The following is a 22,115-nucleotide window of genomic DNA, read 5'->3' as shown; positions in this document are numbered from 1 at the left end:
CCCACTCCCCTTGCTTGTGTTCCCTCTCTTGCTGTCAAATAAATAAATAAAATCTATAAATCTATAAATCAATCAATCAACCAATGGCACTTTCCAGAAGTTGAAAAGACAATCTACAGACTAGAAAAAAAAAGTTGCAATTGATTTATCTGATAAAGGAACTGTACCCAGGGTATATAAAGAATTCTCAAAACTTAGTAAGAAAACAACCCAGTTTAAAAATGGGCGAAAGCTTTGAATAGAAACATCAACAAAAATTTACAGGTGGCAAATAAGTATATGAAATCATGTTCAACATTACTAGTCCTTAGGGAAAATCAAATTAAAACCACAACGAGGGGGCACCTGGGTGGCTCAGTGGATTAAAGTCTCTGCCTTCGGCTCAAAATGATCTCAGGGTCCTGGATCAAGCTCCACATCAGGCTCTCTGATCAGCCTGCTTCTCCCTCTTTCTCTCTGCCATCTTCTCTGCCTACTTGTGATCTCTCTGTCAAATAAATAAATAAATAATCTTAAAAACAAACAAACAAACACAATGAGATTCTACTATTCTATTAGAATGGCTAAAATTAAAAGACTGGCAATCCCAATGATATGGCCACTTTGGAAGAAGTCTGGCATTTTCTTTAAAGATTAAATATATCCCAGGGTGCCTGAGTGGCTTAGTTGGTTTAGCATCTGTCTCTTGTTTTAGGCTCTGATGGTGATTTCGTGGTCTTGGAATCAAGCCCCATGTTAGGCTCCATCCTCAATAAAGAGTCTGCTTCAGATTCTCTTTCCCTCTCTGCCCCTCTCTGCTCTCTCTTTTCTCAAGTAAATAAAAATTTTTAAAAATGTTTAAAAAAATTTTTGTTAATTAAATATATCCCTATCTTATGATTCAGTCATTCCACTCCCAAGAGAAATGAAACCATATGTCTATACAAAGACTTGTATGGGAATGATCTTAGCAGCTTTACTTACAATTAAAAAATAAAAACAGGAAACAACCCAGTGGCCACCAATAGCTGAACAGGTGAACAAACTGCGGTATATCCATACAATGGAATACTATGCAGTAATAAAGGAGAATTAACTACTGATATACACAACATGTATATATTTCAAATTCACACTAAGTGAAAAAAAAGAGAAGAAAGTTTATATTGTATGTACATATTATATAATTTTATATAAAACAGAAAATGCAAATAAATCCACAGTGATAAAAAGGAGATTAGTGGTTGCCTGGAGAAAAATGAGGGAGGGGACAGGGAAAATGCAAAGGGAGAGATTAGGAAGGGGAATGAGAAACTTCTGGAGATCATGGATGTGTTCATTATCCTGATTGTGGCAAGACTTTCACAGGTATAATATACACATGTATGTCAAAACTTAAATTGTATATACTTTACATATGGACAGTGTAATATGTGTCAATTATACCTCAAGAAGGCTATTTGTAAAATAACATCTGGGTTCTACACAAAAATTGCTCATTTACCGGAGTACCAGAAATGACTTACTTCTATTTGCCATTAGCATATGGCCTCAGTGACTATGATTTAACAAAAATTTTAAAACTATTCTTCTCTAGTTTTCCTCCAAGTCCATTTAAATTCCTTCAAAACTATCAAGAAAAATTAGAACATTCCAACAACACCTCAAATTGTTTACATTCACAAACTTTAAGAATTATTCTCTTAAGCAATGTGTCTATTACAGGCATTAGCTAATTTTTTAAAGATTTATTTATTTGAGAGAGAAAAAGAAAAAGAAAGAATGGGAGGAAGGGCAGAGGGAGAAAGATAGTCCCAAGCAGACTCCATACCAAGTGTGGAGCCCAGTGCTGGACCACACTCAGATCTAAACACCCTGAGATTATAACCCAAGCCAAAATCAAGAGTCAAATGCCTAACCAACTATGCCACCCAGGAGCCCTACAAATTTTTATTTCTTTACATTTCTGTTTTTCCCTCTGGAACCATACCCCCAGTGTTAAGAGCAACCACATGAGATTTGGGAAAAAACGACACTCCCTGAAATTGGATGCTAAACACTCAATAATAAATTCTAAAAACAGCGCTATCATTGGGACACGTGGCTGGCTCAGTCAGTGGAGCATGGGACTCCTGATCTCAGGGTTATGAATTCAAGCCACAGGTTGGGTGTAGAGATTACTTAAAAATAAAATCTTAGAAAATTTCTTTAATTAAAAATAAAAATAGCACTATTAAGAACATCTTAATTTTTTTTAAAGATTTTATTTATTTATTTGACAGCCAGAGATCACATGTAGGCAGAGAGGAAGGCAGAGAGAGAGAGGAAGAGAAGCAGTCTTCCCGCTGAGCAGAAAGCCTGATGAGGGGCTCAATCCCAGGACCCTGGGATCATGACCTGAGCCAAAAGCAGAGGCTTTAACCCACTGAGCCACCCAGGTGCCCCAGAACATCTTCTTAATTTCAATATATTTTATAAACTGCCATGACCTCATTATCAAAAAAATATTAATCTTAGATCAAATGTAAAGATTAGTATTTATTACAGGAGTAAATGTAAGATAAGAAATTAAGAAAAAAAAAAGAAATTAAGACCTCCATTACGGAAAAATAATCTATTAATAAAGGCCCAGTCACAGCTAAGTGATCATGGGTGCTTAAATTGTCAGTTCTATATCCAAGGGCACTAAAGTTAGAGAACTACTATGAGATAGATATAAATACAAAATTAAAACTGCTCCATCAGACATATAATGTTCTTTACTAATATAAATTCAAATACAATAAAAATCAATTCACTTTTATTAAAATCCAAGTTCTGTTTATATGTTATATATTTTTACATAAAAGATCTATTGAAGTTTACAGTCATAATCTCATGAAAAATAAACCTGTCCATGACAGGGACGCCTGGGTGGCTCAGATGGTTAGCCTCTACCTTTGGCTCAGGTCGTGGTCTCAGGGTCCTGGGATCGAGCCCCCACATTGGGCTCTCTGCTCCACGGGGAGCCTTCTTCCCCCTCTCTCTCTGCCTGCCTCTCTGCCTACTTGTGATCTCTCTGTATCAAATAAATAAAATCGTTAAAAAAAAAAAAAAAACTTTCCATGACAAAAAAAGTAACAAATTTCCCAGAGAAAATGTTTATCCTAAGTAATCTAGAAAATACAACACTTGAAAGTCTCTTACTCCTGCTTATCACTTCTTGTTTTGTTACTCCTCTCTACCACAGGCAAGTCAATCGCTTCCTATATCGTTGCCTGCAACACTGGAAATAGCATCTCCGAATCCTAAAGCTCAGAGGGGTTTTCTGTGGTGATGCAGTTCATTTCCTCACCTCCAGACAAATGAAAACTAGACACATGTCCTATTCATTCAACATGAATTGAGCATCTATTTATGGCCCAGACACTGAAAACACAAAGGAAAAGAACACTACTCCTTATGATCAGATTTCACAACCCTGCCCACTTCATAATCTGATGCTATGATTAATGCTCTTTGTCAATTTTCCCCCACCATCTAATGTTCTCTGGGAACAGAGAATAGTTAGTCACACACAAGTCTCCTGTTCTAATAACCTTATTTCCCTTTACTCAGCAAAAGGATTCAGTTGATCTATTCCTCAAACACAGTACTTAACAACACCTTTATTTTGGCGGCAGGGGGAGCAGGGATGAAGGGGTGGTTTCTACAAACTTTATTAAGATTCTAAGCTCAGTAAGGGCTGGAACTATGCCTACATCTTGCTCACCACATTATGTCTTGACTGAAACACAGTAGAGGCTTAATAGATATACTTTGAATGCATCTTTCTGATAACTAGAACATACTGCATGCAAACTGTAAACTCTGAATAAACGGGAATAACCCTTTCCTCATAAGGTTGTTGTGGATAGATAACATACATAACGTAATATCTGACACGTAGCAGGCACTCAAAAATGTGAGCTATGATTTAATGGTAATTAAAAAATTAAAACAGGGGGCACCTGGGTGGCTCAGTGGGTTAAGCCTCTGCTTTCGGCTCAGGTCATGATCTCAGGGTCCTGGGATGGAGCCCCACATCAGGCTCTCTGCTTGGCAAGGAGCCTTCTTCCTCCCCTCTCTCTCTGCCTGCCTCTCTGCCTACTTATGATCTCTCTCTGTCAAATAAATAAATAAAATCTTTAAAAAAAAATTAAAACAGAAATAATTTTTTTTAAGATTTTATTTATTTATTTGAGAAAGGGAGAGCACAAGCATGGGAGGGGCAGAGGCAGAGGGAAAAGCAGACTACCCACTGAGCAGGGAGCCCAATGTGGGGCTTGATCCCAGGACCCCAAGATTATAACCTAAACCGAAGGCAGACACTTAACCAGCTGATCCACCCAGGCACCCCGAAATAACTTTAGATTTACAGAAAAGCTGCAAAGATAGTAGGGTTCCTATATACCCATCACTTGGGATTTTCCTGATATTAACATCTTATATAACCTCTTGTAAAACTAAAAAATTTACATTAAAACAAAACGAAAAAGCTAACAGTACAATATTATTAACTAAACTATAGACTTTATTCTGATTTCACCAGTTTTTCCACTGATGTTCTTTTTTAATTCCAGGACCAGTTCAGGATGCTACAGTGCATTTAGACAGCTTTTTATCCTAAGTGCTTAGAATTTGTCTTTGTCTTTCTCACTTAACACTCTGAATTTGGAGAATCAACTAAACTACTTGCCTCTTCATGTTGTGGTTGCCAGCTGAAAATCAGAATCTGTTTCTATTAACATGATAAACAGTAATATTCCAAAGCAATCCTTAAGAAAAGTACAGAAGCAAAAGAGACAGAAGTATTTTGTTTAGAGTATATATTCACTAAGTGAAAGAACAAATACTTGGAAAATGTATTATTACTTAAATAAATAACACAGGGAAGTATAATTGGAGTTAACATTTATTGATGAGTGCTCACTCATCTTTATTGCATGTCAAATATGATAAATTGGCTTCAAAGAGGTTAAGTGACCTGCCAAAGATCACACAATTCCGCAGTGGTGAAACATGAATCAAGATGCATCACTGAAGGTGTTTAAATTCCTATTTGTTGGAGGGAGACAAACCATAAGAGACTCTTAATCTCACAAAACAAACCGAGGGTTGCTGGGAGATTGCAGGGTAGGAAGAGGGTGGGTGGGTTATGGACATTGGGGAGGGTATGTGCTATGGTGAGTGCTGTGAAATGTGTAAGCCTGACAATTCACAGACCTGTACCCCTGGGGCTAATAATATATTATATGTCAATAAAAATAATCTTAAATAAATCCCTATTTATCTTACATCATCTATTAAAATCACTTCAGTCACACTGAATACTATATATGATCAAGTAGTGTATACCTCTTGATTTCAGCTTAGGTTCTAATATAAGGATCCTGAGATCAAGCCCTGTGTGGGGCTCTGTGCTTAGCATGGAGTATGCTTGTGCCTCTCCCTCCTCCTGCCTGCACACACACTCTCTCTCTCTCTTTCAAATAAATAAATAGAGTCGGATGTTTAACCAACTGAGCCACCCAGGTATTCCTATTATTTGCCCTTTAAGACAAGTTACTGAAGCTCTTGAAGCCTCCAGGTTAGTAAAATTGAGATGATTTCCAAATTCCAGGGTTACTTTGTAGATTAGAGACATTTTATGTATAAAGGACGTAAACAACGTCTTAAACATATTGAACCCTAGGTAGTAATTACTATTCTCATACATTTTAACTGTACAACCTCCTTTCCTATATACATGTAAAATTACACTATATTTCACCCATCTGAGATACTATTCATTTCAATATGTAAGCAAGTTTTGCAAATGTTGAAATGTCAAAAATCATCATCTTGGATTTGATGAAATTTGGTGTAACTTTAGAGAACTAAATGCTACTTTCTATACATACCTTTTTCTTTAGCACAATGAAGCACAAATTGCATTAGAAGCAAATACTAAAAATACAGGGACTGCTCCCATGGAAGATATACAAAAAGACAGTAAGTGCGTGAAGAGATGCTCAGCATCACTAATCACTAGGGAAATGTAAATCAAAACCACAATGAGATACCAACTCATACCCATTAGGGTGGCTACCATCAAAAAGCCAGAAAATAACAGGTGTTGGTAAGAATGTGGAGAAACCAGAACTCTTGTCCACTGCTGGCAGAAATGAAAAGTGGTGGTGGAGCCACTATGGAAAGAGATATGCGAGTTCCTCAACAAATTAAACACAGAATCACCATGTGATCCAGCAATTTCACATCAGGTATATATCCAAAAGAACTGAAAGCAGGAACTTGAATACATATTTATACAGTCATGTTTATAGCACCATTATTCACAAGAGTCAAAAGATGGAAGTAACACAAATGCCCAGTGGTGGATGAATGGATTAACCAAATGTGGTATGTATGTAAAATCAAATGTTATTCAACCTGGGAAGACAAGGAAATTCTGGGACGCCTGGGTGGCTCGGTCAGTTAAGCGTCTGCCTTTGGCTCAGGTGAGTCCCAAATTAGGCTCCTTGCTCAGCAGGAAGCCTGCTTCTCCTTCTGCCTGCCGATCCCACTGCTTGTGCTTGTGTGCACTCTCTCTCTCTCCCTCTGAGAAATCAACAAATAAAATCTTAAAAAAAAAAAAAAAAAAAGAAGGAAATTCTGACATGCTACAAAATAAATGAACCTTGAGGACATTATGCTAAGTAAAATAAGGCAGTCCCCAAAAGACAAATATTATATAATTCTATTTATGAGGTACAAGGCTCCCCGCTCAGTGGGAAGACTGCTTCTTCCTCTTCCTCTAACCTCCCCCTTCATGCTCTTGCTCGCTCTCTCTCTCTCTCTCTCTCAAATGAATAAGTAAAAGAATCTCTTAAAAAAAAAAAAAGGTAGAACGATTTTGTCTAAGTTAATTTAATTTATCTAAGTAATCTCTACACCCACATGGGGCTCAAACTCAGGACCCCAAGATCAAAAGTCACTTGTTCTTCCAACTGAGGCAGCCAGGTACCCCAGGACTATTTCTTTAAAAGGTCCTGAATATGATAACAACTAAAAGCCATGAAATAAAAACCAAGTAAGTATTAAACCACCTTAATAAACATTTGACTGAACCATTTGAAGCCTCAACTGAAATTTAAATACTGTAAATAAAATACTATGCTCTGAGCAATAAATTTATTATTCAACTTCATGTTTCTTTCTTTTTTACCTGGGAGAGAGAATAGTACCAAGACAGAGGAAGATCAAACACTCTTAGTACTGCTGTCTTCAAGGAAAACTGTGATTCGCTTACTGTTTCTTCTGACATGACTCCTCTTCTAATCTTCATTAAATGAAACATAAAAACATATGAGCCACCAAATGAAAGAGACAAATTGAAATTTTAACTCTATCAGTTTTTTCTTTTTGCAGTTAATTATTCATGATAAACTTCCCTGAAAAAAATGATGAGCCAAATTTATCCGAGCTAAAAGTTTATTTATTAATCACCAAAGCACCCAAAAAGAAATGAGTTAGATTTGAACTGAGAGTTCGGGTAGCACATTTTCCCTAGAAAATTGCAGGTTCTAGATTTTTTCTTTTCTGGTTAAACATTTCAGCTTTTAAATCGTAATTTAAAACTGATTTCTTCCCACTTATTTCCTACTAAGGAAATCTGACTGGGACCAGGACTCCTGGGGCTAGAAAGCTCAGTTCACTGAACTTCAGAACTCAGGCACTTATTCTCCTACTAGCTCATTTTAAAGTTTTTCAAAGAAATGCCACATACATGCTATGAAATTTTAATTGTTTTAATGCCTATTTCTATTGAAACCAAAGAAAGAGAAGTCAGATGTCTACAGAGAAAGCAGCTCTCAGAAAAGCCCTTGAGGGTAGCCTTCATAGAAACATAATGGTTCAGGCTCTGGGTCTATGCTTTTCAAAGCCAGAAACTCAATTTTATCTGTGTGCCTAAACAAATTCACATAGTATTGATGTATAAGTTATCTTAAAAATTTATTCATTTATAATAAGGAAATATACTATCTAGTAAGAGAATACTTAAATATGTTATCAAAACATACCCTCTCTGAAATAAAAAACTGTAAGGAGCTAAATTTTTTTAAAAAGTTGGAAAGGCTGCCTGGTGAGCACAAAATTAATGGATCCCTGGATCCCCTTATCTAGGCCAATTAAAAGCCAGAGACAGGTGTCTGGTACACAAGAGAATAGGCCTCTCCAGTTACCAGAATGTTTATGTCTACCAAATCTAATATTTCTTTTCCTTGAATAGGGCCACATAAACATAACTAAAGAGAAAATAAAAATCACTAGCAATCTCTCTCTAAGAGCTTACTGGCTAGCTATACTTTAAGTCCTTTATTTCTGCATATATGTCTTCTCTTTTTGTAGACTCCAGTAGACTACCCTTTTCTGTTAATATTCTTTCTTCACACAAGTATCAAAACCACTGATTAAGTAGTAGTCTCCTTCCAAATAAAACACAGGTGGGTTACTGCTATTAACACTAACCCACTAACCTTATTCCCTACTACTGACACAGAGTATAAACTTAATGCCCCCTCACACATATTCTAATGACAATGTTCAGGCTCAGTATAATTCTAATTGAAACACATTTATTCCAACCAATAAACTATGATACAAATATATTACTGAGAAATACAAAGGAATCCATAAACAAACAAGAGAAAAATGGTCCTCTGGGGTATAAGGGAGGCTGGGAAGGAATCATTCCTTTTCATTATAAGTCTTCTCAAATATTTCATTTTTTATGCACCTACATATATTATTTTTTTGTTACACTAAAAAGAATAAAAAAAGGTACACTTATCCCCTCCACCCCCCTAAAACTGACAACTTCTTGAGAAACATTTTTAGCAATTAAGTAGATTCTGGATCATTGAGCCATCTTTGCTACATTAAAAAAAAAAAAAAAAAAAAAAACTGAGTAATTCACCCAAAGTGACTTTCTCCATAATAAAACATTCCTATTTTTTAAAGAGAGGAGAAAGAAAATAAAGCAAACTTTTCAATTTAAACTGCCGGGGTTTTCTTAAAAGAGTTCTGACAAATCTCCTTTTTTGCATCCTAACTACCTCATTCCCTTTAACTTATAATCACTGAGGGAATGATTCCAAACTTAATAATAATTGAATAATGTAAAAAAAAAAACCGACTTTCAGTTACTTCCATAAGAATTTCATAATTAAAATGAACACTAAGGCAGTTTAATATTCAAATTCGTAAAGAGTCTAAAACATTACCAAAAAATACTGTATTATGTAATATTACTCGTTTCTCTACAGCTAACCACTGCGGAGCCAAAAAGTGTGATAGAGTTTGTTTCTAAACACCCTAAAATTCTGTTCTACAGCTTGGACTTTACAATTTAAGCAAAAATGAAAGTCTGAAATAGCCTAAAAATTTTTGACGTGAAGCCTAAATCCATACAACCGAACTCTGAGAAAAACACAGATATGCTTCGTTGCAATAATGATAGAACAATAATAATTAAAGTCTGTACAAGAGCAAGATCTTCCGGAGTCCTCCCTCCAGAATATAAATGTTAAGCAACTTTATTGACAGAGGATCCCAACGCCCCAATCCCTCCCAATGCTATATTATTCTCTGAAAGCACCTGCAAAGAAAGCGTAATCTTCCCCATTCAAATACCACTCCCTGCTCAAACCATTGGCATTCAAACAGAAACACAGACCCACAAGCGGCTCCTACCTCCACCAAGACCCCCACCCCCGATCCCCAGAGCACTCTCCTCAGCGGTCTTCCTTCTTTACCAAGGGACCAGGAAAGGGGTCTCCCTCTCGGCTCGCCCGCCCTCGCCCTCAGTCGGGCTCGGAGCAGTCGGGTGCCCTCCCTGATTCAGTGCTGCCCGTGCGGGCCTCCCTCCGGCGTGGGGACTTCTCTGGCTTTCTGTTCCTTCACCAGCACTGAGAATCTCAAGGGCCAAGGCCAGGGCCCCAGCCGGCGCCCCACCACGCCCCATCATGCCTAGCCCAGCCGCCTCAGCCCGGCGGGCTTAGCGACCCCACCCGCTCCAACGCCCGGCGTCTCCACCCTTGTACCTGGTGCTCCTCCAGGCCAGGTGCGGCTGGCCCACGCCTGCTTCCCGGCCGCAGCCCAGTGCTGAGCAGCAGCTTGGCCGCGGGGGCGGAGTCCTTCCGGGGTCAGGAGTGGGAAGGTGGAAAGAATGTGGCGGGGGCCTTCTAGCCTTTCAGCGTGAGGGGCAACGTCTGAAGCCGCTCCCGCCATTTTTGTTTAGGGCAGAAGGTTTCTGCCTTGCCAAATAAGAAAAAAAGACCACTTAAGAAGAAATGCATTTTTGCAATGCTGTCACCTGGTACCGTATTTTGTAGCGTTTTGAGGGCTCTAGGGACATTCAGAGAATCTGGTGAAAACTAGGGCACTTTACTCCAGAAAAATGCACGTAGACACGCTCATGTGTTGTTAAAAGAAACAATATATTACAGTATATTCAAGTTCAGACTCCCTAGACCAATCCAAGGATCTCAGATTAAAAACTACTGCTGTAGATCCTCAGCACTCAAACGAATAAATGTTGAGGCATTCTAACCCTGTATTGATGTAGTTATTGATTTCAATTACTCTTTTTTCACCACGTTTCCCGCTGAATTCGAATATGTAAATATGGCCAACTACGAGTTTTTAGGCTTTTGAGTATTTTTAGGTTTTGAGTATACCCTGTTCTGAGGTATTAAACACAGTAAACGAATGGGGATGGGGGAGGAGAGACATGGAGAACGACAACAAAAAAAGATACTGTTTCCATATCCCGTCCTGAGCCAAAACATTCCACCAAACCTTCAGATTTAAAACTTCCAATTGCTGAGCATATTAGTGGTGAACTGTTAAAATAATTTGCAAGGATAGCTAAAACATGACAGCAGTTGTTATTATTCCTATCTAAGGAACAGGAATGAATAATCATTTGTTAGTTTTCAAGATTTCTATTTAGTCAAATGGGAAATAGGGAGAATGACAATGCTGATGTGTGGCATTACTAGACGAATAATAACAAAGTGCACAAAATTCTGTGTGAAAATATTCTGCACTTATAAAATATCTGTTGCTGTTAACAGATGAAGAACCTGGAATCTGAAAGGTTGTTTTTTGTTTGTTCTCCCAATCTCCTTTCTGCTGCCTCCTCCCTACTTCCCACAACTTCCAAACATTCAGCGTAAGGGGAAGAGCAGTAGTTCTTAACTCTACTGAGAACATTTTCTCTTTTAATTCTACAATAAATGTTACGGAAGAGGTATTAGTACATACTCGTAATGGCTTTTACTGTTCAACGAGGGAATAAGAAACACCATATTTTTGTTACTTTTCTAATTCAACGTAATTTGCTCCAAGACTCCCTTCTCCAGGATTGGTGGAATATTTAATTGCTAAAATTAATGAAGGGAAACCCCACTAAAGTGGACTCAAGATGATTTAAGGAGAGGCTGGAAGGGAAAGCTTTACCACTCAATGTCAGGGAAAGAATCATCCGTCACAGGACCCAACAGGAAAGGTACACATTGCATCTTCCAGAAGAAATGGACTACTGCGACTCAGCCAGTGAGAAACTATCATCATCCCAAACCCTGGCTTTTTCCTAAAGGCCTTTTGTTCAAAACAACCCCTCCCATCTTTCTCCTTCTCCATAAAATAATGTTCTCCTGTGTTTGTTACACTTGCCTATAGCTTTGCCATACTTTGCTTGCGATGTCCCAAATTGCAATTCTGTTACTCCCAAATAAACTCATTTTTTCTGGTAAAATAAATGACTGTTTTATTTTTAAGGTTAACACACAATCTTAGCCATTTGTACGTGAATCAGTTAGGATGCTGTTAGCTAAAAGAAAACCAAATAGTGGCTTAAACCACAGGACAGGGTATTCCACATAGATGCAGCATCAAGCATCAAGAAGGCACAGTCTCATATTTGTGTATGATGGCTTTTTTTTTAAGATTTTATTTTTTATTTTTATTTTTTTAGGGGCACCTGTTTGGCTCACTCATGGAGCATCTGCTTTCTGCTCAGGTCAGGGTCCCAAGGTCCTGGAATCTAGCCCCACGTCTGGCTCCCTGCTCAGCGGGGAGCCTGCTTCTCCCTCTCCCACTCCTCCTGCTTGTGTTCCCTCTCTCTATGTCTTTCTTTCTCTGTCAAATAAATAGATAAAATCTTTAAAATTTTTAATTTTTTTAAATAATCTCTACACCCAACCAACATGGGGTTCAAACTCACAACCTGGAGATCAAGAGTTGCCCACTCTACTGGCTGAGCCAGACAGGCACCCTTGGAGATGATGCCTTATGTTATTCTGGCCCAGGGGAAAAATGGAGCTTGGTTAACTCTAAAGGTCTGTCCCTCACCCAAGGAAATCATTACTCAACCATCAATGAATTTGGAAGCTCTCATATGCATAATCTCAAAACAACACTGTAGTTTTAGACTGCCCAGGTTCAAATCCTTTCTCTGCCTCTTACTAGGTACGTGGTCTTAGGCCAAGTGCTTAACCTCATTATGTCTCATTTTCCTCATTGGGGTGTTAGGAAGATAAATGTAATAGTTCTTGTAAAGTACTAGGATTCTTATGTAAGTTTTCAACTTGAGAGGTAACTCCATGGGATCTGAGGATTAAAGTTTACTGCCACATAATTGGTTTCTGTTGTAATCCTACACATTTGTTTTATGCACGTAGAAATGTCATGTGAGAAAGGGGTCTCTAATTTGCCATTTACCAGAATGTCAGAGGGGTCCAAGATACCAAAAAATGGTTAAGAATTTAGAATAATCCTGGCACAAATTTCTAAGATGTAGTCATATTCAGTGGGAATTTTCCATGTCCTTTGGCTGAGGCTCCAAAGTTAAAAGAAATAGATCCCGGGTGCTTGGTTGGCTCAGTCGGTTAAGCATCTGCCCTCAGCTCAGGTCATGATCTCAGGGTCCTGTGATCTGGCCTGCATCTGGCTCCCTGCTCTGTGGGGAGTCTGCTTCTCCATCTCTCTTTGTCCCTCCCCCAACTTGTGCTCTCTCTTACTTTCTCTCTCTCTCAAATAAATAAATAAAATCTTAAAAAAAAAAAAAAGAAAGAAAGAAATGTCAAATGTGTTAAGTGTTCTTAAAAAGGGTGCTAGACCAACCACACAATGCATGCCAGGAATAATGTGAAGCCCCTTTAGCAATTCTCTGTCCTCACATACCTCCAGGGAATGATACGGCAGAATCGATCGAAGACTGAAAAATGAAGATGCCTAAGAAACACTTCTCTGTAGTGCTGTGCATTTTCCTCCCCCTTCCCAAGAGTGGGGAGAGGAAAGTGCATATCCCATCCTACCCCCACCTCAAGCCAAGTGAAGGAACTTACAGAAACTCGGGCAAGGTTTATTTGACAGAGAGAGAAGGAGAGAGCACAAGTAGGCAGAGCTGCAGGCAGAGGGAGAGGGAGAAGCAGGCTTCCTGCTGAGCAGAGAGCCCAATGCAGGGCTTGATCCCAGGACCTTGGGTTCATGACCCGAGCTGAAGGCAGATGCTTAACCAAGCCACCCCCATGCCCCAAACTCAGACCATTTGACTTCTGTGCCCTGTAGTTTATGTTACCTGAAAAGTCTAAAGACAATAGATTATCCAAAGAGGTCTTTGATGGCAGAGCAGAGAAAGGGCTACAGTGGAAAAGGCCTGTACTTGCAATTTTGCAAGAAAAATTATCCTGGGGGTTATGTGAATGTCACAGAAGGTAGCCAGGCTTGAATAAGCTTAAGAGAGTGTGTCTTTGAACCAGGAGCTAAGTGGACTATCCAAATGGTAGCCACAGATTTTTGCCCCCAATGTTAGGAGATAGTACAGTGAGAGATCCCTAGCAAGAGGGGAGGTTACTGAGGAACCCACAAAAGGGCCCTGTAAGAAAAGAGCCAGCATTTAGGAATGAGTCACATGCAGAAGGCACCCAAGATAGATTTAATGCACTGATTGTGTGTATCTGATATTTCACTTAGGATATATAGGATCACTGCTCACTCTAGCTGACTCATTAATATATGTCCAGTGAACTTCATGAACTATTGGTGGAAACTGCACTTACCAAGTGAAAACATTAAGTCTGACCAAAGTCCAGTACTTTAGTTAAAAAACATTACATCACCTAAATAGATTAATTCTTTTAGGTAATTCATATATGCAATTACTTTTTCCATTAACTGTTAAAACCTGGCAGAGTCCCCAGAAATAACTCAGGACCTCCTTTTAAATCTGTATAATGCCAAATTGTATATATTGGCCATTCTATGTTTGCTCTCGTTACCCACCCAGAAGTGTATGGTAGACTCCTCCACAAGTCAGAACAAAGCCGACCAAGGCATTTAGAACTCAGACTATGGGGGGAAAAAAAGAACTCAGACTATGGTTCTAGATGTTAATTTAGCACATGACTGTATACATCCAATATTACAGATTCAGTTCCTCAAAATATTAAACATAGTGATACCTTGTGACCCAGTGATTCCATTCTTAAATAATACACATAAGAAAATAGAAGATACATTCACATAAAAACTTGTACGTGAAAAAAAAAACAACAAAAAACTTGTACGTGAATGTGCATAGCCACCTTATTCATAATACCTAAAAAGTGAAAACAACCCAAATATCTACCAACTAATGAACAGATAAATAAAATATAGTGTGTCCACATGTTGGAATATTACTTGACTATAAAAAAGGAATAGTGTACACACTACAACGTGAAAAGATGCTAAGAAGCCCATCATAAAAGATATATATACTATATGGTTCTCTTTATGTGAAATGTCCAATACAGGGATATCTGTAGAGACAGAAAGTAGATTAGTTTGCCTAGTGTTGGAAGGATTGTGGGAAAATGGAGGTTGCTGTTAAAGGGTATGGGACTTCTTTTTTGATTAGCTTTGTTTTTTAAAGATTTTATTTATTTATTCATCTGAGAGGGGGGTTGTGGAAGAAGCAGAGAGGGACAAGTAGACTCTACACTGAGCACAGAGCCCAAATGGAGACTTGATCTCACAATCCTGAGCTGAAATCAAGAGTCTAGCACTTTGTGAAGTGTGTAAACCTGGCGATTCACAGACCTGTACCCCTGGGGATAAAAAGATATTATATGTTTAAAAAAAAAAATAAATAAAATAAAACTTAAATTAAAAAAAAAAAAAAAAAAGAGTCTAGCACTTAACTGACTGAGCCATCCACGTGCCCCTGGCAGTGAAATATTCTAAGCTTAGATTGAGCTGGTTGTGGAAATCTGTGGATATACGAACAATTATTGAATTTGATTGGATTTATGTTTTAGAGAGAGTTGTGTTTAGAATAATGGCATTAGATTAGAGGAGAGACTACAGTCAGAAAGACATGGAACTATCAAAATAATCTATGCAAGAAGGAAGATGATCTGTACAGAAAAATCTTCCTAGGTTCCATTCCCCACGGAGTCAGTTGATCCTCTATTGATTTTTTCTCCTAAGTAGCTCTCATGGTCATCTCTGCTGCTAGGTCCTTAGCCTCCCTTGTCTGTATTCTACAATAGTCTGCCTCCATCTATGCCATTCATAGCTACCCAAGTAATCCAATATATAAATCTCACCATGTTGCTGCCTTTCTTAAATTTCTTCATGGATCTCCAGAAGAAAAACTTCTTTTAGCAGACAAAATCACTCATGATCTGTCTTCTCTGTCTAGCCTGTTCCCTGACTCTTTGCCCTCAAACTCTGCTCTAGTAATACTGATCTTTTGTAGGTTCCCATATCTGGCATACTATCTCTGTTGATATTCTTTTGCCTATGTTCTTCCCTTTGTCTAAAAAATCCTTCCTCTTTTGGCCCATCAGAAATCTTTTTGCTTGGCCTTTAAGCCAGTATCTGGATTTTTTGTGTTTTGTTTTTGTTTTGTTTTGTTCTGCTGTATAATATCAGGTTGACCTGGCCTCTTATTTTCTCTCTTGGAAACTTCCATTTCATGCATTCACATAATTGTCATTTGAGCTGCTTTGTTCTTCAATGACCCTGAATCTTTGGCTGAAAGCTTCTGAGCAGCCCCTAACCAAGGTAAAGACAATAACCCATTACTTGGGATTTTTTAAACTAGGAAGTCTGTTCTTGGAGAAAACTGCAAGATGGCAAATTCAAGAAACAACCGATGAAGAGATCACGGGGCATCCTAGTAATGTTTGAGTTCCCAGTTCTAGTTAGCCTTCCTTGGATTTAAAGAGCCAATAACCCCCTCCTTTTTTTTTTTTTTCCTGCCTAATAGCATCTGAAATGGTGTACATGGGCTCACTTATGTGCTTCAGGTGGCTTATAGGTATGCCCAGATGGTGATTCTTGCTGGAAACCTCTAATTGTGAGCATGCTTGTCTATTGACCTAATTTTCTGAATGATCTAATCTGATCATCAAAAAAGAGATTGAGAAGCACCAATCCAAACTAAAGCAATAACTCTCAAGTAGGGGTGATTTTGTCACCAATGGGAGGAGGTGCTATTGTCATCTAATGGATACTACAGATGCTGCTAGACCTCCTACAATGCATCAGAACCATACCCCACAACAAAGAATTAGTCCAACTTGTCAGTAGTGCTATCTTTGAGAATCCCCAAGCTAGAGTAAACCGAACCCTTGTTCTATTTACGAATAGATAAAAATGGATTTTCTTGGCAGAGCCTCAAAAGTCAATGCCAAATACCTTCCCATCCAAATCAAAATACTCTAATGGGGGTAGAGAGGTAAATTCTTCCCCCTCATCTCAAGCCAAGTCTCAAAGTCTTTAAGAGGACCATTTTGAAAAGATGACATGTGTCCTTTGGCATATTAGACAGACAAGACTAGGAACTGATTCTCATTTGAAAAGTCCCAAGTCAGGGACACCTGGGTGACTCAGTCAGTTAAGCGTCTGCCTTCAGCTTAGGTCATGACCCCAGTGTCTTGAGACCAAGTCCTGCATAGGGATCCTTGCTCAGTGAGGACCTTGCTTCTCCCTCTGCCTGCCACTCCCCCTGCTTGTGTGCTGCCTCTCTCTCTGACACATAAATAAATAAAATCTTTTAAAAAAACACACACAAGAAAAAACAAGAGAAGCCCTAAGTCAATTGGCTAAGACTGCCTCCAAGCAAAAGATGCACACAGGCTGATTAGGAACAGCCCAAACTTCTGTGAAAGATACACATGTGCTTTTTTGGTGGACCAAGTGAGGAGTCCATCCATGTAAGAGAGCTGGATTGGATCATATTGAGAGAGGCTGTCCAATAGCACTGTCCAATATTGACTGTCCAATAGGAGTGAGATGATCCTAACCTTTGGATAGATCCTTGGAAACCAGGGGACTAAGGCATATATCATAAGGTACACCAGAAGATATGCTGCTGAGCCAAGGGATTATAGGTGAGTGATGATTCCAGGAGAGGAAGATAAGCCTCAGACCTCCGCTAAACCTACAGGGCAATGACACCAGGCTATAACTATCCTAGTCAGTAAAGATCCTTTCTGTCCTTATCTTCCTCAGCCCAGGAGCAGCCCAAAATGAAAAGCAAGTCAGGGGAAAGGGTAGGGAGGGAATGGCAGATAATGTTTTACCCGTGTGGTTCTGGCATTTTTGACATTACACCGGACAGGATTTCTTAATATCTGGGAGAAAAGACCATTTGTTTATTATTAGAACATGACTGGAGGATTTTTTAATTACTTGGGAGTGACCGGAAAAGCTAAAGCTTTGCTTAAGATTTGATCCTAGGAGCAGAAAGGGATCTTCAGAGATTTTCAGAGACAATAATGAGAAACAATAAAATTGGTTTCTGCCTGTCCTCTACCAAATCCTTCTTGTTCATCACGTTAGGAACAACAGTTTGCGTTTCTGTCACTTATAACCAAAAACATAAAGCCTCAGTTTAAATCAGGGTTTCCCAATAGTGGCACTAATGACGTTTTGGACTCTCCTGTCATGTTACTGTAAAGGAATGTAGCTAATTTCTCTTCTTCCAGTCCTCCTCAGGAATATTACCACATGTCCACCTTGGGGCAAATACCCACCATCCTCAGTCGAGAATCAACAAATATCTGAGTCTTTCAAAGCTGGACTATGAGAATATTGTGAGCAAGACAAAAATACTGCTCTCACTGAGCTTTACAGTTCTGAAGACATAGGCAAAAAATTAAATATACACAAAAATCTTAACATAATTAAAATTTATAATAAATTATCTGAAGGGAACATAACAGGATGCTGAAATGAGGAATAACAGGGTAAACAGTGTTGCTTTAAACAAGGAATATCCAGGGGCATCTGGGTGGCTCAGTTTGTTAACCAACTGACTCTTGATTTCAGCTTCGGTTGTGATCTCGGGGTTGTGAGATCCTGGCCGGGCCCATGTTGGGCTCTGTGCTCAGCAAGGAGTGGGCTTGAGATTCTCTCTCTCTCCCTCTGCCCCTCCCCCTACTCATGCTCTTTAAGACTCTAAAAAAGAAAAAAACATTAATTAATAAAATCTTTAAACAAGGAATATCAGGGCTGGGGGTAGCCAGATGAATGAGGGATGGAACTTTGGAGAGTCTGGTAATAGCATGTCTGACTCAGGGAAGAGCATTTGCAAAGGCTTTTTCAGCCTCAGGTATATAAACATCAAATGTATGTTTTGTGACATTTTCATTTGCCAATACTCAATTGCAAAAATGAGAAGGTATTTGTTTTGATGTGACAACTCAATAGTCTTCCTTCCTCCTTCTTCCTTACCCCTATTTCTTTTCTTCTTCCTTTACTTCATTTCTTCTCCCCCACCATTTTTACTCTGATTAAATATTAAATGTACACATTAAAAAAATTTTGCAACTAGCATATTGATGAAAGCCTCTTGCCATCATAGCAAAGTTTAGAAAATTTAAAACACTGTCATTTATTTATTTATTTGACAGAGAACGTGCGAGAGCACAAGCAGGGGGAGCAGCAGAGGAAGAGAGAGAAGCAGGCTCCCTGCTGAGTAGGGAGTCTGCCACCACTGAGAGGCTCAATCCCAGGACCCTGGGATCACGACCTGAGCCAAAAGCAGACACTTCACCGAATGAGCCACCCAGAGGTCTTTTACTGTCTTTTTTCAAATAAATCTATACAACTCTCCTTTAAGTCTGATACCAGAGAGCAAAACATCAGAGAACAAATGTTTTTCATAATCACTCTTAACAAATGAGGAATAGTTAAAACATTTAGATATTTGATTTTTAAAAATAAAAATTAACCACATTGCCTACAACCTTGTGGAATGTAAACTGCAATATTTTGAAATATACTGAAAAAAAGAAAAAAAAAAGGAATGGTTGTGCCATAGGCATCCTCCAAATTGTGAAACCTCCTTTCTCCTTCAGTGAACCCAGGTAGCTGATCATTGTGGTGCAAACTGAGGTATTGGTGTCAACCCCTTTCTAGCTAGCAAAGGTTCATTTTTTTCCACTTTCATCATAAAAGTAGAAGTAGAAGCTTCCATATTTTCTACTTGATTCTGATGGAGATGAGCATCTTGCATTGTACTTGGCTACATGGTCCCATATTGGAGACTACAAAGTTAGAGATAATCAGATAGATTGAAACTGGCAATTTTAACAATAATTTTCATGAATTTAACTGCTTTTATTGTTTGTGTAGCGATCAACTGAACACATTTTAAGTTACATAAATTAGAAGGCAGGTCTCTTTCAGTGCTCTAGGCACTAAGCAAATACTAAGGTTTCAATAAATATTTCATTTGATCTTGATTTTGGCCTAAGGGAAAATGGGAGAGATGAATTTCTCCTTTGCACATGTGGAAAAGGAAACGGAATTACTTTCAGAGAATCTAAGCCCTAAGAAGTTGGTAGAAGAAAGAGGAGAGGAGAGAAAACAGCGTTGAATTGGGTTGCCTAATACTTCTGTGCACAAGGTCCGAAACCTGAGGCCCTTCAGTGGCCAGCCTTAATGCAAATTCTCTAATGCATTGAGACAAGATTTGCTAAGGGTCGTATAGTGTAAATATAGAAGAGGGGGAGAACATGTGTAAAAACGACAAGAGCCTGAAGCCTAAAACTCTTCTGCATGTACTGGGTCCCGGTGCTGGAGCTACTCTCTGAGTGACGGGTGAGGGCAGGACAGGGTCTCTGCACCTGGGGCCTGCTACCGCGGCCACGCCCCAGGGGTGGGGCGGGTTATCCCGGCAGCTCCGCCCCTTCCCGCCCTACCGCGATGCCCTAGACGCCTGCGGCGTCCGCGGAGACACCGGAAGGAGCTGCGGCTGCTGTGGGAAGTGGCCGGTGCGGGAGGCGGGGATCCCGTGGGCATCGCTGCGGAGCCGTTTCCCGGTCTTCCTGACGCGACACCTCCCCTCTCCGAATCCCGGGGAGTGAAAGAGGATTTTGCTGAGGTGCGGCCGCAGGCCACCGTTGGCCGCGCTGGCGGGGTCTGCGGGGAAGGCCGTGGAGGTGAGCGCGGCGGTCCTGGGAGGGGCGCGGGGCCGGAGGGCGCTTCGCCTGCCGCCGGGGGCCGGTCTCGGTTCTCGCTCCCGCGCTCTGGGGCTGCAGCCGCTGCAGTGGTCTCTTTTTCTTGTTCTGGGGTGGTGGTGGGCGCGCGGGCGAGATGAAGGCCTAGGTCTCTGTGCTCTGCGTTACAGGAAAGATCTGGTGGCCGCCACGGCGGGGATCGGCGAAAGACGCAAGTCAGTCGTAGATTTAAGGAAGGGTCCCCAGGGGAGTCTCCCCTGGGAAGCGGGAGGCTAGAGGGGGAGGCGGATCCCCGAGACGGGCCCCGCTCCTTTCCACGGTGTCCCCTCTGGTTTTCCAGTCCTCCACGGTGGGCGCAGACGTTTGGAAGCCCCGCAGCGCGCTGGCTCCCAGGTCCTGCTTTCGCTTTACGGCGCAGTTGAGGTGCTCGGACCCATTCATGCAGCCCCAAAGCCCCGTTATTCATTGTTATTAACGGGAAAGTCCTAGGTGCCACCGTCCCTGGAATTTCTCTTCGATCAGTATTTGATCCATGTTGTTTCAGAGGTTATTCCTTACAGTCTGTCCATCTGCAGCTTTTGTTTGTGTCAAATTTCCATAGTGTGTAGTTTCCCAGACTTTTACTCATATATTTTCCAAGTACAAAATATTTTTCATTTGAATGTTTACAGGGTGCAGGTTGAACTATTGTTTGAGAATCTTCTAGGTGTTTTGCACTCAACATTTTCTTATGATTAGCCTTAGGCCTGGAAAATTGGGCCAGAGGGTAAAATCCTAGCCGGAACATGCATAGGCTCTAAACTGAGGACGAATTTTGCCACAAGGCTCTCTAGACTTCTTGCCTATGAGACGTATAGAATTACATAATTTTTAAAGTTTAATTAGATTATTTTTCCTTTAAGAAAAGCTGTTTAAAAAATAATGATGTTGTCTTTGATCCATTTCTAGTTGAGGCGATTTTATCATTTGGGAAGGTCTGACCAAATCAGATAATAAGCTCTTTTACTTGAACCTAATGCAAATATTATTAATGAATTCATGATACTAAAATAAAGGGAAAAGTAGGAATCTTATTGATAGGTAATGCTAATTTTAAAAGAAGGTAACAGTAATAGTTACATTATGCTGGTAGATTTGGGTTGTTTCATTTAGTTTGGTAGGATTGGAAGAAAAGGACCATATGAAAAGTATTCCAGGAATAAAATATTTGACCTTCTGTATGCAAGAGGTATAGTCTACTTAAGATTGCATCTTATTTTTGACCTCATTTATTGCCAACTTTCACTTTTTTTGTCTTTCATAAACTACCATTAACCAAGTAACAATGCAGTTTAATGGCATTAGCTTGTAGTAGTTTATTTTAAATATTTGAAATTCTGAGTTGAGATCATTTTTAATTTTTATGCATTGCTGTTAGAATTTTCAATGACCTTTCACATGTGCAATCTTAGTTGAACCTCATGCCAAGTCTCTGAATTAGGAATGCCAAGAAGTGGTCTTTTCCCATGACAGAAGCATTTCAAAATAGTGTAAGGATCAGAACTTCCTTAAAGCCTGAAATAATCTTGCTGAAGTAACCTTTGATAAAAATTGGAATTCAAATAGATATTAGAA

At 39.6% G+C, this 22,115-nt stretch overlaps 2 protein-coding genes across 3 annotated transcripts in view; one reads left to right on the top strand and one right to left on the bottom strand.

The window, feature by feature from the left end:
• LOC111143437 (mitoguardin 1) overlaps positions 1-10,269 on the bottom strand; it is a 96,234-nt gene extending 85,965 nt beyond the window's left edge. Inside the window, exons 1-2 of the mRNA XM_022497178.1 lie at positions 10,060-10,269; positions 7,205-7,318 (exon numbers count right to left, since the gene is read on the bottom strand). Of these exons, the coding sequence (XP_022352886.1) occupies positions 7,205-7,318; positions 10,060-10,269 (324 nt within the window). The remainder of the gene's footprint in view (positions 1-7,204; positions 7,319-10,059) is intronic.
• A 10,033-nt stretch (positions 10,270-20,302) lies between these two features.
• LOC111143277 (ubiquitin specific peptidase 33) overlaps positions 20,303-22,115 on the top strand; it is a 55,991-nt gene continuing 54,178 nt past the window's right edge. For both annotated transcript variants that reach the window (XM_022496907.1, XM_022496906.1), the window contains exon 1: positions 20,303-20,483. The gene's annotated coding sequence lies outside the window, so the exon portion shown is untranslated. The remainder of the gene's footprint in view (positions 20,484-22,115) is intronic.

This window comes from Enhydra lutris, unplaced genomic scaffold (assembly GCF_002288905.1).
Source record: "Enhydra lutris kenyoni isolate GAN:26980312 unplaced genomic scaffold, ASM228890v2 scaffoldscaffold9, whole genome shotgun sequence".
In the NCBI taxonomy this organism is placed as follows: Eukaryota; Metazoa; Chordata; class Mammalia; order Carnivora; family Mustelidae; genus Enhydra; species Enhydra lutris.
This window is presented reverse-complemented; position numbering and strand designations above follow the sequence as displayed.